The 23,489-nt window shown below is 46.3% G+C and overlaps 2 protein-coding genes across 2 annotated transcripts in view; both read right to left on the bottom strand.

Annotated features, from left to right (window-relative positions):
• Nucleotides 1-1,316: 1,316 nt before the first annotated feature.
• DERL1 (derlin 1) lies at nt 1,317-12,458 on the bottom strand. The gene is made up of 8 exons (XM_075270126.1): nt 12,181-12,458; nt 10,039-10,150; nt 9,853-9,917; nt 9,601-9,627; nt 8,305-8,400; nt 7,914-7,966; nt 2,325-2,435; nt 1,317-1,902 (listed from the first exon to the last, which is right to left on the bottom strand). The coding sequence occupies exons 1-8, from the start codon at nt 12,331-12,333 to the stop codon at nt 1,761-1,763; spliced, it is 759 nt and encodes a 252-aa protein (XP_075126227.1). The 5' UTR covers nt 12,334-12,458; the 3' UTR covers nt 1,317-1,760.
• A 2,448-nt stretch (nt 12,459-14,906) lies between these two features.
• Nucleotides 14,907-23,489, bottom strand: part of FAM91A1 (family with sequence similarity 91 member A1) — a 29,747-nt gene continuing 21,164 nt past the window's right edge. Inside the window, exons 14-24 of the mRNA XM_075270125.1 lie at nt 22,263-22,349; nt 21,384-21,507; nt 20,943-21,091; nt 20,524-20,658; nt 20,235-20,348; nt 19,662-19,734; nt 18,986-19,138; nt 18,421-18,525; nt 17,803-17,926; nt 16,917-16,986; nt 14,907-15,977 (exon numbers count right to left, since the gene is read on the bottom strand). Of these exons, the coding sequence (XP_075126226.1) occupies nt 15,792-15,977; nt 16,917-16,986; nt 17,803-17,926; nt 18,421-18,525; nt 18,986-19,138; nt 19,662-19,734; nt 20,235-20,348; nt 20,524-20,658; nt 20,943-21,091; nt 21,384-21,507; nt 22,263-22,349 (1,320 nt within the window). The 3' untranslated portion in view covers nt 14,907-15,791. The remainder of the gene's footprint in view (nt 15,978-16,916; nt 16,987-17,802; nt 17,927-18,420; nt 18,526-18,985; nt 19,139-19,661; nt 19,735-20,234; nt 20,349-20,523; nt 20,659-20,942; nt 21,092-21,383; nt 21,508-22,262; nt 22,350-23,489) is intronic.

The raw sequence follows: 23,489 nt of genomic DNA, 5'->3' as shown, positions 1-23,489 counted from the left end.
CCCAACAGTACTCGCTCATCTCTAATAATCATCCACAGTATCGGAACAGAATGAACCCGGAGCCCCATAGATGAGATGTCACTGCACTCGGTCATGTACTTGTGGCCTTAGATGGTAACTTCAGTTCTGCAACATAACCCGCACCCATAGATAAAGCTTACACATTGTATAGACAGCGCTGCGGCGGGGATTTGTCCATTTTCAAGATCTCTGCTGGTTATCAGTGAATTGAACCTACAGCTCCTATCATTCTGCCAGTCTAAGGGTAAGTTCTCGTGGGGATTTATGGTCCAAATCCTGAGGTGGAGGCCGTCTCAGGTTCCGGACCAAAATACAGGTAGCTGCGACTGGATGCCGGTGCACTGCACTCCGCTCTGGATTAGGCTCAAATGAATGGAAGGAGTGTCTTCAGGCACCACCTGAAAGAATGAGCACATCGCTTCTTTTTCCGGGAGCCGGAACAAAGAACTAACCGGAGGCTCCCACTGATTTCAATGGGAGCTGTCTTTTTGGTCAGGATTTTGAGGCGGATACGGCGGACTTTCTGCTTCAAGGGAAACCGCTGCCATTTCCGTAGGTATAATTGACATGCTGCAATTTACAAAACTGCAACAGTTTTGGAAATCGCAACATTTCACCTGTAATGTGTGGATGGGATCCGGTAGAGTCCTCACCCACCTTGCAGGGACTGTGAAACGCTGTGTTAATGCCACGTGGGGCCCCGGCCTTTCACCAGTCGGAATTTTTGTATCCTTCAATAGGCGCCACTTCGCGGGTTCGGGTGCAGTCGGAATTTTCACTTTAGCCCCCACCGTTCCAGCACTATTTCTTTCAGCACCTTATAGGCTCTACTGCCAGGTGGGCGTGTCCCAGACTACTTTCTCTGGCCTAATTAACATATTGGGTTCTGAAACTATCAGCACTGACTGCTCAGGAATGGCGGGGGCTAGAGAAAAAATTCCAATTGTGCCAAAATCAGTGAAGCGGGACCTATTAATGGGTGCAAAGAGTTAAAAAGTTGGTGGAAGTGATGAAAGGTCCTCTAAGTACTAAAAAAAAGTCACATCTCCCAGAATGCACTGTATGTGGACACCTCAATAATAAGGCAAGTTCTGTCCGTATAAAGCGGATGGATTTAAAGCGACAGACCTCTAAACGCAGCTCTGGATGTGACTAGTGTAGAAGACAATCCATACATGAAGCCTAGATCCTCGTAATATACTGATAATATAAAACCCACAGTCTGCACAGCGAAGAGGCGCAATAAGCTGCGGATCCTGCACCAACAAGCTGCAACCACAGACGGAACCCAAAGATCCAATTAAATACATTTTAATAAACAAATTTCAGTTTTTCCTCCTTACAACGATGGGAGGAACATTGTTTATTTTCTGATTTGCGGAGCATCCCATCTGTTGACATAAAAACCTGCAGAGCGTTGCACGAGGGAGAGTCTGCCCAGCGCCGCAGGTATAATCTCAGGAGGAAACGTAACTGATCGGAGCCGCTTCACAACACCAACACTGTGCTGATCTTATTTCTGTTTCCCTGAAGGATATGAGAAGGTTTCGGCGTAGATGGAGGCGGCAGAGGTGCTGTCCAGCCGCCGGGGCGAGGCGGCGCCGGTGCCGTGTCAGCAGTCTGACGAACTTCCTGCCTTCTTGCATAAGTTCTTTAAGGGTTAAGTTCAACAGTTCGTAAAGTTACAAAGAAAAGACTTATAAAAGAAAAGTTCAGGATCGGAGGCGGCTCGCGCGCCCTCACTGGTCTCCCAGCCGGAATCCTTGACCCCAGTTGTGCCGTCCTCCGCCTCCTGGCTGTTCGTCTGCTGCTCGTCTGGCACTTGCTGGTGGGACGCCAAATCCTGAGACTCCGCCCCTGCGGCTGGGGAACCAACGGTACCTGAGGAGGAGAACACGAAGGATGAGACGGATGACAGTACGCAAGTGATCCCATCACATGACTGCGGGGGGCAGGCTGCTGCAATAAACATGCCGTGATTGGCCACCGAGCTCATGTGACATCATCATACTCTAACGTAAACTCGGGATTCGCTGAGGGTCTGCTACAATCCAGTGCAGACAGTGTAGACAATCCGACAATCAGAGAATACAGTTTATCTGCACCGATACATTGTAGCAAACTGCCAGATAAGAGAGTTGTGGCATAGATATACTTAGCTCAAAGCGAGTGCAACTGTAACAACCCCTCAGCTGTGAGAAGTAACAGGATTGCTCAGGATTGGATAATTCCCATTTACTGACAGCAAGTCGAGATCATATTCTAATGACAACAGAGTAATCTATTATGTGAGTGTTACTTACAGAATCTGAGGTGTGGAGAGGAAGCTCCGCCCACCGAGGTCCATCGGATACTTAAACATTAAGAAGAAGTAAAGATGTCCGACCAAGTTCCCGATCAATTCATTAATGATTCTGCAAGAAAGAAGGAAAAATGGCCGATATCTAATTCCTGCAGAGTAGTAGACAAGTCATTGCACTGGAGCAGTCACTGTGTACATACATTACATTACTTATCCTGTATTATACCCCAGAGCTGCGCTCACTATTCTGCTGGTGCAGTCACTGTGTACATACATTACATTACTTATCCTGTATTATACTCCAGAGCTGCGCTCACTATTCTGCTGGTGCAGTCACTGTGTACATACATTACTTATCCTGTATTATACTCCAGAGCTGCGCTCACTATTCTGCTGGTGCAGTCACTGTGTACATACATTACTTATCCTGTATTATACTCCAGAGCTGCGCTCACTATTCTGCTGGTACAGTCACTGTGTACATACATTACATTACTTATCCTGTATTATACTCCAGAGCTGCGCTCACTATTCTGCTGGTGCAGTCACTGTGTACATACATTACTTATCCTGTATTATACTCCAGAGCTGCGCTCACTATTCTGCTGGTGCAGTCACTGTGTACATACATTACATTACTTATCCTGTATTATACTCCAGAGCTGCGCTCACTATTCTGCTGGTGCAGTCACTGTGTAAATACATTACTTATCCTGTATTATACTCCAGAGCTGCGCTCACTATTCTGCTGGTGCAGTCACTGTGTACATACATTACTTATCCTGTATTATACTCCAGAGCTGTGCTCACTATTCTGCTGGTACAGTCACTGTGTACTTACATTACATTACTTATCCTGTATTATACTCCAGAGCTGCACTCACTATTCTGCTGGTACAGTCACTGTGTACTTACATTACATTACTTATCCTGTATTATACTCCAGAGCTGCACTCACTATTCTGCTGGTACAGTCACTGTGTACATACATTACATTACTTATCCCGTATTATACTCCAGAGCTGCGCTCACTATTCTGCTGGTGCAGTCACTGTGTACATACATTACATTACTTATCCTGTATTATACTCCAGAGCTGCGCTCACTATTCTGCCGGTACAGTCACTGTGTACATACATTACATTACTTATCCTGTATTATACTCCAGAGCTGCGCTCACTATTCTGCTGGTACAGTCACTGTGTACATACATTACATTACTTATCCTGTATTATACTCCAGAGCTGCGCTCACTATTCTGCTGGTACAGTCACTGTGTACATACATTACATTACTTATCCTGTATTATACTCCAGAGCTGCGCTCACTATTCTGCTGGTGCATTCACTGTGTACATACATTACATTACTTATCCTGTATTATACTCCAGAGCTGCACTCACTATTCTGCTGGTACAGTCACTGTGTACATACATTACATTACTTATCCTGTATTATACTCCAGAGCTGCGCTTATTATTCTGCTGGTACAGTCACTGTGTACATACATTACATTACTTATCCTGTATTATACCCCAGAGCTGCGCTCACTATTCTGCTGGTGCAGTCACTGTGTACATACATTACATTACTTATCCTGTATTATACTCCAGAGCTGCACTCACTATTCTGCTGGTGCAGTCACTGTGTACATACATTACATTACTTATCCTGTATTATACTCCAGAGCTGCGCTCACTATTCTGCTGGTGCAGTCACTGTGTACATACATTACATTACTTATCCTGTATTATACTCCAGAGCTGCGCTCACTATTCTGCTGGTACAGTCACTGTGTACATACATTACATTACTTATCCTGTATTATACTCCAGAGCTGCACTGACTATTCTGCTGGTACAGTCACTGTGTACATACATTACATTACTTATCCTGTATTATACTCCAGAGCTGCGCTCACTATTCTGCCGGTACAGTCACTGTGTACATACATTACATTACTTATCCTGTATTATACTCCAGAGCTGCGCTCACTATTCTGCCGGTGCAGTCACTGTGTACATACATTACATTACTTATCCTGTATTATACTCCAGAGCTGCGCTCACTATTCTGCTGGTACAGTCACTGTGTACATACATTACATTACTTATCCTGTATTATACTCCAGAGCTGCGCTCACTATTCTGCTGGTGCAGTCACTGTGTACATACATTACATTACTTATCCTGTATTATACTCCAGAGCTGCACTCACTATTCTGCTGGTACAGTCACTGTGTACATACATTACATTACTTATCCTGTATTATACTCCAGAGCTGCGCTCACTATTCTGCTGGTGCAGTCACTGTGTACATACATTACATTACTTATCCTGTATTATACTCCAGAGCTGCGCTCACTATTCTGCTGGTGCAGTCACTGTGTACATACATTACTTATCCTGTATTATACTCCAGAGCTGCGCTCACTATTCTGCTGGTGCAGTCACTGTGTACATACATTACTTATCCTGTATTATACTCCAGAGCTGCGCTCACTATTCTGCTGGTACAGTCACTGTGTACATACATTACATTACTTATCCTGTATTATACTCCAGAGCTGCGCTCACTATTCTGCTGGTGCAGTCACTGTGTACATACATTACTTATCCTGTATTATACTCCAGAGCTGCGCTCACTATTCTGCTGGTGCAGTCACTGTGTACATACATTACATTACTTATCCTGTATTATACTCCAGAGCTGCGCTCACTATTCTGCTGGTGCAGTCACTGTGTACATACATTACATTACTTATCCTGTATTATACTCCAGAGCTGCGCTCACTATTCTGCTGGTACAGTCACTGTGTACATACATTACATTACTTATCCTGTATTATACTCCAGAGCTGCACTGACTATTCTGCTGGTACAGTCACTGTGTACATACATTACATTACTTATCCTGTATTATACTCCAGAGCTGCGCTCACTATTCTGCCGGTACAGTCACTGTGTACATACATTACATTACTTATCCTGTATTATACTCCAGAGCTGCGCTCACTATTCTGCCGGTGCAGTCACTGTGTACATACATTACATTACTTATCCTGTATTATACTCCAGAGCTGCGCTCACTATTCTGCTGGTACAGTCACTGTGTACATACATTACATTACTTATCCTGTATTATACTCCAGAGCTGCGCTCACTATTCTGCTGGTGCAGTCACTGTGTACATACATTACATTACTTATCCTGTATTATACTCCAGAGCTGCACTCACTATTCTGCTGGTACAGTCACTGTGTACATACATTACATTACTTATCCTGTATTATACTCCAGAGCTGCGCTCACTATTCTGCTGGTGCAGTCACTGTGTACATACATTACATTACTTATCCTGTATTATACTCCAGAGCTGCGCTCACTATTCTGCTGGTGCAGTCACTGTGTACATACATTACTTATCCTGTATTATACTCCAGAGCTGCGCTCACTATTCTGCTGGTGCAGTCACTGTGTACATACATTACTTATCCTGTATTATACTCCAGAGCTGCGCTCACTATTCTGCTGGTACAGTCACTGTGTACATACATTACATTACTTATCCTGTATTATACTCCAGAGCTGCGCTCACTATTCTGCTGGTGCAGTCACTGTGTACATACATTACTTATCCTGTATTATACTCCAGAGCTGCGCTCACTATTCTGCTGGTGCAGTCACTGTGTACATACATTACATTACTTATCCTGTATTATACTCCAGAGCTGCGCTCACTATTCTGCTGGTGCAGTCACTGTGTAAATACATTACTTATCCTGTATTATACTCCAGAGCTGCGCTCACTATTCTGCTGGTGCAGTCACTGTGTACATACATTACTTATCCTGTATTATACTCCAGAGCTGTGCTCACTATTCTGCTGGTACAGTCACTGTGTACTTACATTACATTACTTATCCTGTATTATACTCCAGAGCTGCACTCACTATTCTGCTGGTACAGTCACTGTGTACTTACATTACATTACTTATCCTGTATTATACTCCAGAGCTGCACTCACTATTCTGCTGGTACAGTCACTGTGTACATACATTACATTACTTATCCCGTATTATACTCCAGAGCTGCGCTCACTATTCTGCTGGTGCAGTCACTGTGTACATACATTACATTACTTATCCTGTATTATACTCCAGAGCTGCGCTCACTATTCTGCCGGTACAGTCACTGTGTACATACATTACATTACTTATCCTGTATTATACTCCAGAGCTGCGCTCACTATTCTGCTGGTACAGTCACTGTGTACATACATTACATTACTTATCCTGTATTATACTCCAGAGCTGCGCTCACTATTCTGCTGGTACAGTCACTGTGTACATACATTACATTACTTATCCTGTATTATACTCCAGAGCTGCGCTCACTATTCTGCTGGTGCATTCACTGTGTACATACATTACATTACTTATCCTGTATTATACTCCAGAGCTGCACTCACTATTCTGCTGGTACAGTCACTGTGTACATACATTACATTACTTATCCTGTATTATACTCCAGAGCTGCGCTTATTATTCTGCTGGTACAGTCACTGTGTACATACATTACATTACTTATCCTGTATTATACCCCAGAGCTGCGCTCACTATTCTGCTGGTGCAGTCACTGTGTACATACATTACATTACTTATCCTGTATTATACTCCAGAGCTGCACTCACTATTCTGCTGGTGCAGTCACTGTGTACATACATTACATTACTTATCCTGTATTATACTCCAGAGCTGCGCTCACTATTCTGCTGGTGCAGTCACTGTGTACATACATTACATTACTTATCCTGTATTATACTCCAGAGCTGCGCTCACTATTCTGCTGGTACAGTCACTGTGTACATACATTACATTACTTATCCTGTATTATACTCCAGAGCTGCACTGACTATTCTGCTGGTACAGTCACTGTGTACATACATTACATTACTTATCCTGTATTATACTCCAGAGCTGCGCTCACTATTCTGCCGGTACAGTCACTGTGTACATACATTACATTACTTATCCTGTATTATACTCCAGAGCTGCGCTCACTATTCTGCCGGTGCAGTCACTGTGTACATACATTACATTACTTATCCTGTATTATACTCCAGAGCTGCGCTCACTATTCTGCTGGTACAGTCACTGTGTACATACATTACATTACTTATCCTGTATTATACTCCAGAGCTGCGCTCACTATTCTGCTGGTGCAGTCACTGTGTACATACATTACATTACTTATCCTGTATTATACTCCAGAGCGGCGCTCACTCACAGCTGCTATGTAGAGAATGCAGGAGATACTATAATTTAATAGGTAAACAATAGGGATATTTTTAAAGGGACCCTCCATGTTCTGTTATGGGTTGTCCTGACCCTCCTTGCTCTGGGGGGCGCCGCTGTGTATAATACACTATGGTGTAACAGCTGATCATGGGGGGTCCCTGAGATGGAACTTTAAAGATCAACAGAGCATAACAGGAGCCATCACAAGGATGGGGGTTGTCCTAGGTGTCCTATATACAGACTCTTACAGGGTGTATACGCAGTGTAATAACCTTCTTATTAGATACTTACGATCCTCCTATAATGTAGTTGAATCCAAGTATGACCCAGGGTAGATAGCAGGCCTGATGGACGGGAGACAGGAGGGAGACAGTCAGCAGGGCAGACACATACTCCATGAATAAACACTCAGTATATTGGGCTATGTTCACTTTTTTTTTTTGCAGGTGTTGCCCCAAAAAGTTACACCACCCCTGCCCAGGACCGCCCTCCATGCCTTCTCTGAGGGCCCTGGCACCTCCGCTATGATAGTGTGAGCATGTGCAGTACACGCTGATCCTCACGGCTGTGGAGCGAGAGCTCATTTTAGCTCCCCTGGATAGTGAGGGGTGCAGCGTTTTGGAACAGTTTACGGTAAGTAGTGTGCACACACCCTACGCGTCTATGATGGGATGACGCCTACCTTGAATCTTGTCCCAAACCAAAACGACACGATCATATCCCTGTTCAGCTGAGACCAGACGTACAGGACAGACATGATCAGCGGGATCATCAGGAGCTGCAAGACAAGGGACAGGTCAGACCCCAAAGGTAACAGTAATATGGCCGCCTACCCCTCACCTGATGGCAAATGACTCCGGATCATACGTGTGTGTGAAATATGTGCATAGCGTGTAATGTGTGTCATATACTACTATATATGTGTAGTATACAGTGGTGTCACTAGCAGTGACGGGGCCCCTGGCAAACGTTTGACATGACCCCTCCTCCCCCACACAGTATTATACCCCACTGTGGACATTCATGATGATATAATTTATGGGGGGGGACATTTAGTATAATGGCTATTCCTGCTTTATAACGGATGACCCTGATATGTTGACCACTTGCCAATCGCCCGTTGAGTATATATATATATATCCAGATAGCAGCTGTCTATCTCTGCACGGACGGGAGCGGTCACCCCTTACAGGGATAGCAGCTGCCAGTGACAGCCGGACTGTGCAGAGAGAAGGTGGAGATGCTTTATTACCGCTCATCATTGTCAGGACTGTGGGGTTCCCAGAGATCAGCGAGTAGTATTCCATCAAATACCACGCCGGCATAGGAATGCGTGTAAGTGGCCGAACACCAACATCGAATATTCGAAGCGTTAAACCCCTCGGCCGATTACACGCATTCCTATGCCGGCGTGGTAATAGATCGAATACTACTCGCTCATCATTCATCACAACGTGTCAGGAATAGTCCTAGTGATGAGTTGGAAGAGCCCCTTCATTTCTAGCTGTGTGTTATTGTATGTATGTATATGTGTGTGTGTTATAAACATATATACAGGTGTGCATAGGTATATAGGTGTATATGTTGTGTGCCGGACTATATCTTTGCCCTGGGTGACTTACAGCACATAACATGAGACAGAATGTGACACAAGGTTCACACCAGCACCCGGACTCTGTCTTCTGCATGCTGAGTCCAGTCGGGAGCGCCGGTGAGCGTTTTATGCTCTCCGCGGCAAAACCGTTTTTTTAAACCAGACACAGAGTACTGCATGTCCGACTCTGTGCCCGGTTTTAAAAAAAACGGTTTCACCGTGGAGAGCATAAAACGCTCACCGGCCGGACACTTTTCCAACCCGTTCAAATGAAAGGGTTTGGAAAGATGTCGGCAGGTTTCAGTTTTGTGCAGGAAACGGAAACCTGCAGAACGGACTCCCAGGTGCAGATGTGAACGAGCCCTGACCAGTCGCTGATCTTACCTGCATATCCATTATTACACCAGTTATCTACCATGGACATGTTAAGGAAATTCTGATACAAAAAAAAAAAAAGTTACTCCGCTTCACGTAAAATCCCCATCCCCTGGGGTCTCCTTCCTGAACCACACTATATCAAGCTAGGGCTTATTTTCGGGGTAGGGCTTTATTTTTGGAAAAAACAGGGTACCATTGGCAGGTGATGACCTATTGACCTCTCAGACATAAATGATGTCCTGCGCCTTTAAAGGATACAACAATACAGATCCAGTTGAAGAGGAGCATGAATATATAATCTGCGGGTCGGCCATCAAAGGCTCCTGGAAGACAAGAGAGAAGAGATCAATACATATAGCCATAGCTCACACCTAGGGGGCAGGACCAGCCCCTGCTGAGTTTCTGCTGCGGTGGATTCTCGCCCACTTCCGTTTTTTTTTTTACCTGTTTCCAGTCTGGTTGAATACTGATACAGGAAATACAGATTCACCATGTACAGAAATCCTGAGCCGGGGCCAACCGGGAAGTAAAACGTGGAGGTGATTGGTCTCCATATCTGTGCAAATAAAGAGAAGAACAACAGGTTACACCGCAGGCAATGACTCACGTACAGCTCGCCCAGGGTCCTGAAAGGCAAGAGATTTTAGCCAGATCCAGGGTCTGATAATCTGCTTGAGGAGGTTTTACCCCCCAAATCCCTAAACCAGACCAGGAGTCAAAACAGAATCCTGTTTGGTAGGTATAGCTGTCCCCACCCCTCTATACAAGATATAATGGACTCTTCCAAATGGGGTCAGCAGTAAGCATCTTTATTCCCCAAAAGTCACAGCGTGACTCCCCCTCCTGGGCCCGGCAGTCATGACATCTTAGCCCCAGTGGTCACAGCATGCCCCTTGCCCTCCTAAAATTAGAAGACACTAGTTTTGCAACAAGTTGTAAAGCAAATTTTACATCAGTCCAAACTGATCCATCACACTGACATCTAGTGGCCTATATGACAACTGCACGTCATCCTATCTCAAAGCTTAAGGTTCTCACTTTATTTATGGCTGACACTTTTAGGTGATCGCGTCCCTTTAAATAAAGTACAAAAGTCAGGTCAGTAATTGTAGAGTAGACGCCATCACCTGCTGCTCTGTGACCCCCGGGGAGTACGGCAGGTGCTGTGGGGACGTCACTGTGTCACAGTTTCGGGTTATCCATCTGCTTCCTGACATGTAAATGATCGGGCCGACAATCATCAGCAAGGAAAAGGCGACAACAACCTGTCATGGCCGACACTTCTCCATGTGCTGATAGAATTTATACTACAGAAACCTGCCATATATACGTCTCCCAAGAGACCCCATTCACTTGCAAGTGAATCTGCAATGCAGGTGTGAACAGAGTCTTCACCAGAACGTATTGCAGCGATAACCAAGTACAGCTGGCCACAGATGGCGCTATTTCTCTGGCTGATGATTGGGCTGAGCAGATGCTCACTAATTACAGTAATGCTGCCCCCTCGTGGTGCTAGTAGAATCTACCGGCCAGTGGCCCAGTCACATGAGGTCATTAAGGTCCAGCCACATCCACCATAGCACCATGACAGGTCACCTCGGTCTGGAAGTAACTGCAGCCCTTACACCTCCTAATATTACACCACTGTGACCATCCATGTTAGTGAGGGGTCATGGCCATCTTAAAGGATTTGTCCAGGATTAGAAAAACATAGCAGCTTTCTTCCAGGAACAGCGCCACACCTGTCCTCAGGTTATGTCTGGTATTGTATCTCCGTCTCACCCTCTACAGTGCGGGGCAATGGCCGCAACCAGTCACCCCCTCTGTAGTACAGTGCAATGGTCTCAACCCGTCACGCCCTCGTCAGTACGAGACAATGGTTACAGCCAGTTTCCCCCCTGTGTAGTATATGGCAATGGTCACAACCCGTCACCCCCTCTGTAGTATATGGCAATGGACACAACCCGTCCCCCCTCTACAGTACAGGGCAATGGTCACAACCCATCACCCCCTCTACAGTACAGGGCAATGGTCACAACCCGTCACCCCCTCTACAGTACAAGGCAATGGTCACAACCTGTCACCCCCTCTGTAATATATGGCAATGGTCAGAACCTGTCACCCCCTCTGTAGTATATGGCAATGGACACAACCCGTCCCCCCTCTACAGTACAGGGCAATGGTCACAACCCATCACCCCCTCTACAGTACAGGGCAATGGTCACAACCCGTCACCCCCTCTACAGTACAAGGCAATGGTCACAACTCGTCACCCCCTCTACAGTACAAGGCAATGGTCACAACCTGTCACCCCCTCTGTAATATATGGCAATGGTCACAACCCGTCACCCCCTCTGTAATATATGGCAAGGGACACAACCAGCCACCCCCTCTGTAGAATATGGCAATGGACACAACCCGTCACCCCCTCTACAGTACAGGCCAATGGACACAACCCGTCACCCCCTCTACAGTACAGGCCAATGGTCACAACCTGTCACCCCCTCTATAGCATGAGGCAATGGTTCCAGCCAGAGTCTCTCAGGGCATGCTGGGAGTTGTAGTTCCTATAGGCTCTGACATTACCTGGAACTTGTGCAGGAAGTATTCCGGCCATAGGATCAGGTACATGGGATTGATCAGGCCAAGCTTTCCCAGCAACGGGACGGCAACAGAGCAGGCGAACCAGTACCGGGTAATGAGCGGGATGCTCCGGAACCAGTCCCCGAGGTCCGACATGGTGAGCTCGGCGGCGGCTGCAGCAGACACACCGGGCCCGGCACCTGCGCCCAGAACTGACGTGTCCGCTCAGAATTCGACCGTGGGCTTGCGTCACCGACGTTTCCGGTCAGCTGACAGTAGCTCCGCCCATACAGGATGAGTGAGATGGTGAGGCGTGGCTGTATGGGAGAGGTCACGTGGTGTGTACTAGACACGCGCTCGTCACATGATGTGATCGGAGACCGGGTTACGTGTCACTCAGCTGCCGCAGAGGCTGCCGGGAGATGTAGTTTCCCTCGTTATCTGTAATATCTTTACCGCTGTGGTGTGAATTGTGCGCCATATCATTCTTCTATAGTCACCTGACGTAGCTGGTAATGTCACATGGAAGGCTGGGGACAAGTTGTAGCCGAGTGACACAACACTGCAGTGTTATACGACTACATGACGCCTTAGTCTGGCTCAGAAGGGCGACTTTGTCTACGAAGTGTTTTCTTACTTGCAATTAATGAAAGTGAATGTCGCCAAATTGGAAGAAATCCAAAAAGGAGGGTCGTCCGTTACTCGTGAGGGGCAACGTTAAAGTTAACCTGCGGTCTATGGTTGCACAACGCCAAGGTCGCCGTATAACGCTAAGCTAGTGATGATGACTCTGGTTGTTGTCGCCCACTCACTCATTGCGGTAGTGTGACACCTGAACCAGACGGGCAGCGCCATTTTTGCAGTCTATTGCTGGCCATTGGAAGACGACACCTATGGCGGATCCGCGCTGGAGGACTCCACCATTATAATGTAATTCTGGCTTGTAGGTCTAGGATAGTGAAGGGGTTAAAGGGATTGTCCAGGTGAGTCTAGCGACCTCTGGATAATGGGGCTGGGGGTCCCGGCTTCGTTCCAACCAGCACTCCGCCCCTCCCTGGTTATAGTAATGCCAGACCCCATAGCAAAGGTAAGTGGGGGTTCTGATCACACATCCCCCAGATCCATCAAGAGTCTTCCAGATCAAGAAACCCGAACTTAACTCCCCAGACAAGTCCTTTAATGCCGAACATCCCTAAAGATCTAGCGGAGGTCACAGGTCATCTCATGGGGGTGTGTGGACCTGGTGGAGGGGGCCGCATTGCACTAAAATCCTCCTCCTATGTGACTAGGGCTGTCGTCAGCTGGGCCTGGTGCTTTAGCAGGTTTTCCAGACTGTACCATTAGATGACCTACCCTTGGGATACATCATCCATTGCAGATCAGCAGGGGCCAAATGCTCAGGACCCACACAGATCAGCTGTTTGATGTAGTAGTTTCGCTTCACAGTCCATGTGATGTCACCTTCATCAGTCCCAAGTAAGTGACTGGGCTGAGCTGTGATACCAGGAACAACCACTGTAAGATATAGGGCGCTGTGCTTTGGTCTCATCCAAACTCTACAGGGTTTTCAAGCAGATGATTGGCGGGGTCCGGCCGTCACATCCCATTGATCTTCAACTGATGACCGGTCCCAAGGATAGATCAGGAGTAGAGAAGCCTTCTATACCTGTAATGGTGTTGTGTGTAGCAGTCTAGGGCAGTAAAGTTGCGACAGGTCATCCCATATCTAGTCACTGGTTACAGCCAGATGTCATTCTACACCTGTCATGACCTTTAATTCATGCCCACGTGGTGGCGCTGTCCTAGTGTTGGGTAGATTGTTCACCTGGTCCATTATGGTAAGTTTGCTAGGATCTCTTATGTGACACCTGATATCCCAAGTCTTGTTTCAAGGCTTTGACTTACAGGGTAACTACCTAGAGGTGACACTAGAGGGGGCTAATTTGTATATCCTTTTTCCCAGGGAGCTTTGCCAGACTCCCTACACCTGCAGGGGGGAGAACTGCAACAGAGGCCAAGTAACATTGCCAGTATTAGAGTCCTTACCAGTGAGCGCCATCTTGCTACAAAACATGGAACTGACAGACAAGTGTTCTAATCAAGGCCCGGTCAGCAGGAGGCAGAATCAGACCCCAAATCCATGTCCATGTATAGCAATGGGATGTCTGTGTAATGTAAGACAGGTCAGGTCGTCCAGAGAGACATCTCCACGTTACAATCCTATTAAAGGCTACTGCCAGCTATAAACAACTTGCCACAAGTGAATAGTACAGGTGAATATAAGAAACTTTGTAATATATCTTATAAGGAGATCTGTTTCCTTCTCCACTTTTCATGCAGTCACTTTCTCCATATTAGTCTATGAAGAGTGGATAGAAAAGACTCCAATAAATGCTGCTGTTATTCCTTGCTTTTTAACGCCACTAAGTTGTAGATAAGAAGCTGATAATGCGCAGAATGAAGCAGCAGGTAAGAGATTTTTGCTCATCCCCTGCTTTCTCCATAGACCTCTATGTGTGAGCCCCAATATGGAGACCGATACAAGGACAGAAGATAAGGAACAGGAGAAGAGCAGAAGAAGCGGTGAAGGAAACAGATCTCCTTAATAGAATAGATTACAAAGTTGTTTTTTTTTTTTTTTTTATAAACTAAGGTTAAGCCCCCAGACCCAAATCCCCTTTAAAAAAAAACCCCCCACAAAGCAGCCATTGCTCCTTTATACAGGGTCAATTTAATAAACTATTACACTTTTTCTTTTAGATTTACAGTTATTCAATAAAAAGAATGTGCCTTTTACGTCTCCGACTCGAGGCCTCCATGTATGAGGGGTCATATTATACAGAGAGTGTATGGAGATGGGGGGAGGGGAGGGGGGAGTCTCACAAATACTGGTAATAAAATTACAAAATCAGACAAATTGTCACATCCATGTAATATACACTGCGGGTGGTGTCTAAAAAGATTAAGAATAATGCCGGCTTTAGGGAATTTTTTTTTCTTTTGTGCAGAGATGATTTTTCCTTCTGAACTTTTTTGCACCTTCGATAAATAAAAGCAAGTTCAGGTTTTCACAAAAATCTTTCTTTAGAATTCATTGGAAAAAAACAAAAACGGGGGCAAAAAAAAAAAAGTTTTGGTCCTCGGTAAAGTGGCATCTGCTGAACTGAGTGGTTTTTACGTGAAGCGTTTGATTTCCAAAAAAAAATTATTTTTTTTCAAAAAGTTCGGGAACCTGCAAGAAAATCGACCGCCGGGTGTGTCACGTGAGCATGTCTGATGGACTGTGCGGTCACATGACCTGAGGCATCACGGCAGGATAATACTAGAAAAAAAAAAAAAATTCCATCTTATTTTGTTTTGTTTTTTTTGCAGGTTCCAGATCTCTTTAGATCCAGACAACTCCCATGGGGTTATAGGGAGGGATTTCGATCACGTCTTGCTATGCTCGCCCCCTAAGTCTACAAGGAATGTACAAGAAATGCAGGATATTTGTCACAGGGCACAAGAGTGAGCAGCCACAGACTCTATGCTGCTAAAACATAACCCACACAGCAGCAATAAATACGAACACCGACAGGGCAGGAGATTCATGGGTAAGCTGGGTGACATGCGGATCAGGCCTGCTCGCTTGCTATGTGCACGTGGTGAGCAGAGACCCGCGCTCGACCGTTCCACTCGGAGAGGACGCCATCTTGAAAGATCAGATTCTTTGAAGGCAGAGGCACCCCGATGTCCGAGGAGCCCGGCTGTGCCAGTGTGCTCGATGTGCCCGTCTCACCTTCACCTGTAGAGCTGCTTTCCTGTAAGAGACAAAGGGGGACAGTGTACAAGAAACGTACAGCCAATACGAGCGGCCGCCTCATTTTTCGTTTTGTTGGGCCCTGCCTTAAAACAATGGCCAGTGGACGACGCTCTGCTACATCACTGCCAGGGGATCTGTGCAGAGACGTAGAACTGGGGTGGATGTAGAATAGTCACACCCTTTAGCCTTTATTGGGCTCCGTATGTGTCCACTGTTCTAGAAGTCCGTCTGTCCATTGTTCTGATCCTTCGACAGACCAGAACAACGGACAGACCAACGTTAGTGTGAACCTCGCTCTTATGTGATCTTTCTCCCCTACTCTGTTCTATATTCTCTCGGACTTGAATATCTTGCTCTGCTGTGAACAATCCACATCCTGGGGGTATCTCTGAAGTAAGATATACCTGATGGCTGAATACTATTCCTTCCGGCCTAACCTTCTTAAAGGGGTTGACCCATTTCGGACACTTAAATCCTGTCCTGTGGCTAGTGAACAAATGACCATAATGGGACAACCTCTACAAACCATCAAACCAACTGAATGAGGGGAGGGGAGTAAGCCGCTGCCAGGGACCCTTGTTTTGTGTGAAAAGGATCGGGCATGTTGGATCTGCCCCAATATCTACCACTGATGGAAACGGGGTACCCCATATACATTAAATGGTTGTAGGATGGAGGAAGATACACAAGAGCAGTGTGCTCCTAGATCAGAAGCCGCAGCACAGTCAGCCTTGTACAGGAGTTACACTGACGTTACTGCACTAATACTGTAGTATAGGAGCTCTGACCCCAACTGGTGTCCTAGCTAAGGTATATGGAAGGATACAGCCTCAGCGCAGGAGGAATCGCGGGTCTTGGCACTGGAACCCCAATAATCACAGGTTAGATATGTTTGTTTACCCGGCAGTCTATATTATAGATAATACACAAATATTACCTGGAATGACTGAACAAAGCTGAGAACCTGGAGGGAAAGCTTCCGGCTGGAGTGAAGGAGATGCTGAAGGCTTCAGGAGGAGAGAGGAGACACCATGACAGGTTAATAGGCATTTCCTTCAGAGGCCTCATTCACACGTCAGTATCTATTACCTATACACTAGGACCCATCCATAGAAGTCAATCAAGCCAGACAGATCCAGATTTCAGTGAGGACCCGTCACCTCTCCTGACGTGTATTTCAGCAAATACTTGTATTCCCCTTACATACCAATTCTGTAACACTGTTGACTTCATTGCGCTGTTCATACCTTTCCAGGAGGAATAATAGAGGAACGGACAAGGTATTCCTATTGCCCCGTGATCCAAGGAAATAGTCAACACCCGTCTGTCAATTTATTGAAACATTTCCAGAAGGAATAATAGAGGAACGGCAGAATGTAGAGTCCTAAAAATGCTCAGGATTTATTTCATGGAGGAATACAAGCATGTGCTATAGCAGACATGTCAGGACAGTTCACAGATCCTATATAGGTTCTAGTGAGTGATCTGAATAAAGATCTGTCCTGAGATATAAAAAAAATTTAAAACATTTTTTATGTAGATTGTGAGCCCCATATAGGGAGATATATAGGGATCACAATGTACATTTTTTTTCCTATCAGTACGTCTTTGTAGAATGGGAGGAAATCCACGCAAACACAGGGAGAACATACAAACTCCTTGCAGATGTTGTCTTTGGCGGGATTCGAACCCAGGACTCCAGAGCTGCAAGGCCTCGGATATATATACACACACACATAATCACACATAGACACATAAACCCAACATTATACAGCAGGGTAAACAATGTCACAGGCTAGTAAAGCATCTCTGCAGGTAGTCACCTCTCTTTCCCACATAGCCCGTGGGCCGCTATCTTTCGGCATACAGTCTGGTTGAGTTCCGAGCTGAACAGCGGGATTCCATAGCAAAGTTCCAGGGGCACCCAGTCCTTCTCTACTGCGGGAGCTGTAACACACGGACAGGACGAGAGATGAATGCATTCTCCCTATACTATGGCATCTCCTCCAGGGGACCATAAGCAAATCAGAATATACATTTCTAGGGCTGAGGATGATTTCTGAGCAATTACCTAAAATAAGGAAAACCCTGTGTGCAGGACATAGGGGCAGATTTACTAATCCGGTCTGATTTTTAGATCGTGTGGATGTAGATTAGGCTCTCCTACAATGCACCAGGTATCACAGTGTCTGCGGCACCATCTAGTCGAAGTTTACACCCCCTTACTTTGTGCAGGATCAGCTGGATGGGCTGTCAGACCACAACCAACCAAATACCAATGACCTTTCCTGTGTATAGTATGAAAAGCCAACTGGGGGCTGGGAAATCCCTTTAAATGGGGACAAAAATGTCCGTGCATCTGCAGCCACAGACAATGGCAATTTAGGTAAGGCGAGTCCTCAGTATCAGACTGGATGAGACAACATGGAGGAGGACGGTACCTTCACTTGCTTTCTGTCCCGGTTCCACTGCAAATTCTTCCACCACGAGCTCAAAGGACTCGGTGCTGCCATTGACTTCAGAACCCAACGCGAGACAGGACTCATCTGTAAGGAGCAAAGAACGGTACGTGAATACTCAGCGTTTATATCACAACCTCGGCAAGGTGAAAGAAGGATTATGGGACACAGAGGAAATGAATATCAATGCAATCCTATCACCATCACTTAAAGGGGTTTCCCATGAACAACACTTACCCTTATCCATTAATTGAACCTTTATCGATTAGACACCTAACTCTATCCTGTGATATCAGCAGGAAAATCCCTTTAAATCTAGTTTCCTGTAACCAGACAGCAATGCACTGTGTGCGCTTAGAGGACGCGTATATAACATGCACAACCATTCATTCTGTTTTGCGGCCGAGGCTCACTGAATGGGACCGCGGAGGCACGGACGGCACATGGAGATCACCCACGTAATGCCTTATACAATGATTAAACAACATTAAAACCCTTCTATATACCAATACGAGTACAACATGGAGTCACCCAATACGCCCCGTACCTTTCCCATCAGAGGCGTCGCTCAGTCTCCTGTGACTGACATGGTGGCTGCTGGGGTTCAGCATTGTGATGTAGCCACAGAAGTGCTCCAGATCCATCTTCTCCCGTAAGACTTGTAAAGCTTTGTGGACACCCATGTTGTGGCTGGAGAAGTCTGGGGAGACGGCAGAGACAGGGTTAAGGCATTTACAGATGTTGTAATGACCACTAAGGAGTCGTCTGCAATACTTCTACAGGCTAGGGACACGCAAGACGGGCCTACCGAGATTTCAGGGAAGCTGAACCCACAGAAATAATTGACACGCTGAAAAACCCTCAACACAAGACATTCTGCACTGCAGGACATGGATGGACACAGTATAATGCCCCCCCCATACTATAACATCCCCTTATACTGTGTAATGGCCCCCTCATATTATAACATCCCCTTATACTGTGTAATGGCCCCCTCATATTATAACATCCCCTTATCCCGTGTAATGGCCCCCTAATTCTACTCCACACAGTATAAATGGCCCCACATCCATCTGTATAACAGCCCCTTAGGCCCCCAAGCAGTAGTATAGCCTCTTTATACTCCCATAGAGTACCACAGCCCTGTTATGCCCATACAGTGGCCCCTTATACCCCCCACATAGTATAATGCCCCGTTACCTTCCCCCTATAAATTTTATTACCTCCTTGTAGTTCTGATTCGTCAAAGGGGAAAGGAACGTGAGCCGTCTCTCCCATCCCATGCATGCCGTGACCCTGAGCAGGAAAGAACAGTAACATACAATTAGCAACCTCTAGGGGGCAGGCAAAAATAAATGCCCATGTGGCCGACTTGTTGTGGATTTTCAGGTGAATAACACAGCAGGCAGTCAGCTAAGTGTCATCTAGTGGAAACTGCAGGAGACCAGGGAACTTCTTACGGCATGTCATGGAGAGAAGGGGGCGACAATGCCAAGAAACACAAAACTTACTTAAAGCAACAGTCCGGCCGCAACCTCACAGGACACGCAGGTCAGTACGGGCAGAGGACGAGTGCCTGCTATTTATTTGGCTGATTTTTAGCTTTATTAGGTCTGAGCGGTAATCGGTGACGACGGTTTAGCTGCAGTGTCTACAGGGAGTGTCAGGTAGTTTCAGACACGCCTCCTGTCTCGTCATTGGCTCAGGTCACCGCTCTCTCTTTCCTCTGATTGGCTGCCATGTAAAGCACATGCCCAAAAATTGATCAATGAAGGGCCGACACCCAGCAGACCTACCTGAATAAGAACAGCGGAGTGAGTCAGCGCGTCATTCAGCATCACCAGGACGTTAGATGTAGGGACCACGCCGGGATCATGTCCCCAAGATGTGATCAATAAGCGGTCATAGGCCTACAAAATACATCTGTTCAGACCGATCACATGACAGGAATTAGAAAGGAAAAAAGCACAATAGTAGTCGTAGGATCAGTAGTGGGAGTCAATGTCTCAGAAGAAATGTGAGGGACGGGGGTCAAAGCTTTCACCATTTCCGCCCCTGCTGAGGGGTCACATTCATGATGCTTACCAGGAAAACATCCGGTAGCTTGCGGAGTCTGGTTCCCTTAGACAGCAGCAAGGATGGCGGCCCGTACCCAGAAACATGGTACACGTAGAGTTTAAACCATATGGAGCTGACCTCAGGGATGGCCGGGCCAATGTGCTGCAAAAAAACAGAGGCCTTATTACCGTGACCACAAGCTTCTTCTATGAAAGCCCCGACTACCCAATACCATGAAAGACTGCTAAAAAAGTGCCGACATTCAATTGGTCGCACCGATGACATCACGTAAATCAGTCACATGACCTCTGTAGTCCATCACATGTTGTACAGTGGTTGTCTGCAGTGCTCATGTGTAATGTATTTTTTCCCCTCCTTTTTACCATTTCTTTACTCCCACAGAACCCCTTCGTAGTCACCAGAGATGACGGGTACACAAAACCTACCTGGGGTGTGCAGCTGCTGATGGGCCGGATCTCATTGGTCAGGGGCGCCATAGACACCAGGAGGGAGTAGTTTTTGTTTAACACTCGGCTGCAGGTGGCCGGATCCAGGCCTAGGAGACTTTCACATCGCAGCAGATCCAGCGGTAATCCTGCACGTACACAACAGCTGTAGCTCGTATAGACTTCATCAACATTTACAAGCCTTAGGACAACCTTGAAAGGAACCTGTCACTAGATTGGGGGCCCCTAAATCAAGTACCGTGCCCAATGCTACCAGGATAAGGACCGGAATCCTGGTGACCTCAATTGTATCCGTGGCAGGGTCACTGACACACACACTAGGGGTCTACATGTCTTTGCCTATACAGTAAGGATCCCATAGTTTGACATTTCTGATGGAGCAGATTATACAGAAGTATATGGCGTGGCCCCGTGTCATACCTGAATTGGATTGCTCAGGAGGTGCAATAAGTTCCTTGTTGTGGCGCAGGAAGAGGATGGTATTCCTCAAAGTAAGGGCATGATCAAAGTACCTCTGAGCCTCGCCTTCTCCTGTGCTTTGTACCTGCAAGGGACAGACCATGACCTGATCAGGTAAAAGATAGGCTACACCTCTGCATCTAAAAGGAAAAAACAACTTTGCCAATAGTTTTACTTAAAGATATTCTGCTGTCTTGTGTATAAAGCTCCTGTGCAGAATTATTTGTCACCATAGTCACAGACTACAAGCAAATGCTATGTGTAGTCTAGGCCTCGGGTAGAGACGGGCATGCCCGGGCCACAAGAAAATGGCCGCTTACACCAGCTTACTGCGTATGCGGCCATTTTCTTGTGGCCTGAGGCCTAGAAGATTGAAACCCAGGATGGAAGAAGATACAAGGAGAAGAAGAAGATGGAGGCGGTGCTGGAGATTTCTCTCGCTGAATTGGGGACGCCTCCAGTGCTGCGAGAGAACTCAATTGCATACCAAAGAAAACCGTGATTTCTACCGACCCGCGGCGCAAAGAAGACATCTAAAGGTAGGAGAAGAATAGTCTTTCTTAAGGCTATTCCTATGTGTTAGTCAGAAAAAAAGGGATTCCAATGATAGGATCCCTTTAAAAGCAGAGCATTTTACTGTAGAAATAGAAGCAGATTGATTTTTTTATATTCTGTATGTGCTGGAGCAATGAAGAATCAGTTGCAGAGTATACACGCCCTTTATAATACTTTCTTTCATTTGGCAGTAACCCAGACACAATATCACAAGACTGATCTGTATGGATGAAGATTCTGCCAACAATACAGAATACCGCACCCAGGACCGCTCAGATTAGTCACCTTTTCTAGTTCAACTAGGAAACTGTCCAGAGTCTCATCTGACAACTTGCCAACTTCAAACATGGTCACCGCGTGGCTCTTCAGGTTCTGTAACACATGAAAGGAAAGCGACGGTGAAGAGGACGCCACAGAGCAGACATTCATACAGGACAGGACGAATTTCAGACGGCCCAAAATCTTGTAGTACATGAAGCTATGCAAGTAACGGCAAGAAGGAACAGGCGACATCTGGAGACTGTGTATATACAGACTATAATACGGCCCCAGGATATGTCACCTCTCATTACCATCACAGTAAAGAGGCCGATATAGTGATAGGAATGTTCCAGGTTTTTTTACATTGGGCATTTAGTTCGATAAATGGGATAATAGATGCCAAGGATGACCATTGTGGCGACCCACTGCTTCTATTATTTACATCTGATTTCAATGTGACCCCTTAGAGCTGGTGTACTCACCTGGGGGACAGTGGTCAGAACCCACCCTGCGGTTGCCCAATGTCCAGACCCTGCCACACTGGACTGGTCTGATCATGGCTACTTGTGTGTATGAAGCAAGGGCATGACTGTAATACATCAGGGGTAGCGGAAGGGAGATCAGGATTTCTTATGAACGCCGAGTCATTAGTCAGGAGAGAGGTCCCTTTACACCACCAGTGGGGGCGTTATGGAGACACTTTACTGACATCATACCATGTGGGAACACAAAGAGGACCATTATACTGTGGGGGGGCACAAATGTGGCATCATATTATGGGGCAATTACACTGTATGGGAGGGGCACTAAGGAGGCTTCATCACTGCACGCGACACAAAAGGTGGGCGCTATTAGGGGAAGTTCACACTGGGTTTGATGGTCAGGATTTTGAGGCCGTACCCGCCTCAAAATCCTGACCAAAGACGGCTCCCATTGAAATCAACGTCATGAGGTCTTTTTTCCTGGAGCCGAAGCGAGATGCTCATTCTTTCAGGCGGATTCGTTTCGCGATATTCACCTGAAGACTCTCCCTCCCGATTAGGCCCATTCATTGCACCGACACCCAGTCACAACTACCCGTATTTTGGACCGGAACCTGAACCTTCCTCCGCCTCCAGTCCAAAAAACCCGCATTACTTACCCTTACTGTAGAGGGTCGCAAAAAGACTAGGTTGGGTGAAAAGGGGAATGAGCAGGACTGGGGGAGGTTAGAGGCCTGGCTTGACATTTGCAAATACTAGACATGCTCAG

This window comes from Leptodactylus fuscus, chromosome 4 (assembly GCF_031893055.1).
Source record: "Leptodactylus fuscus isolate aLepFus1 chromosome 4, aLepFus1.hap2, whole genome shotgun sequence".
Lineage (NCBI taxonomy): Eukaryota > Metazoa > Chordata > Amphibia > Anura > Leptodactylidae > Leptodactylus > Leptodactylus fuscus.
The sequence above is the reverse complement of the archived record's forward strand: the minus strand, read 5'-3'. Positions and strand labels throughout refer to the sequence as shown.

Coding starts and splice junctions, on each gene's coding strand:
- DERL1 (XM_075270126.1), bottom strand. CDS start 12,333: ATGTCGGACCTCGGGGACTGGTTCCGGAGCATCCCGCTCATTACCCGG. Junction 9,628..9,852: donor TCAACTGGATCTGTATTGTT/GTATCCTTTAAA, acceptor TGTCCATGGTAG/ATAACTGGTGTAATAATGGA. Junction 8,401..9,600: donor GTGTAATAATGGATATGCAG/GTAAGATCAGCG, acceptor CTTGTCTTGCAG/CTCCTGATGATCCCGCTGAT.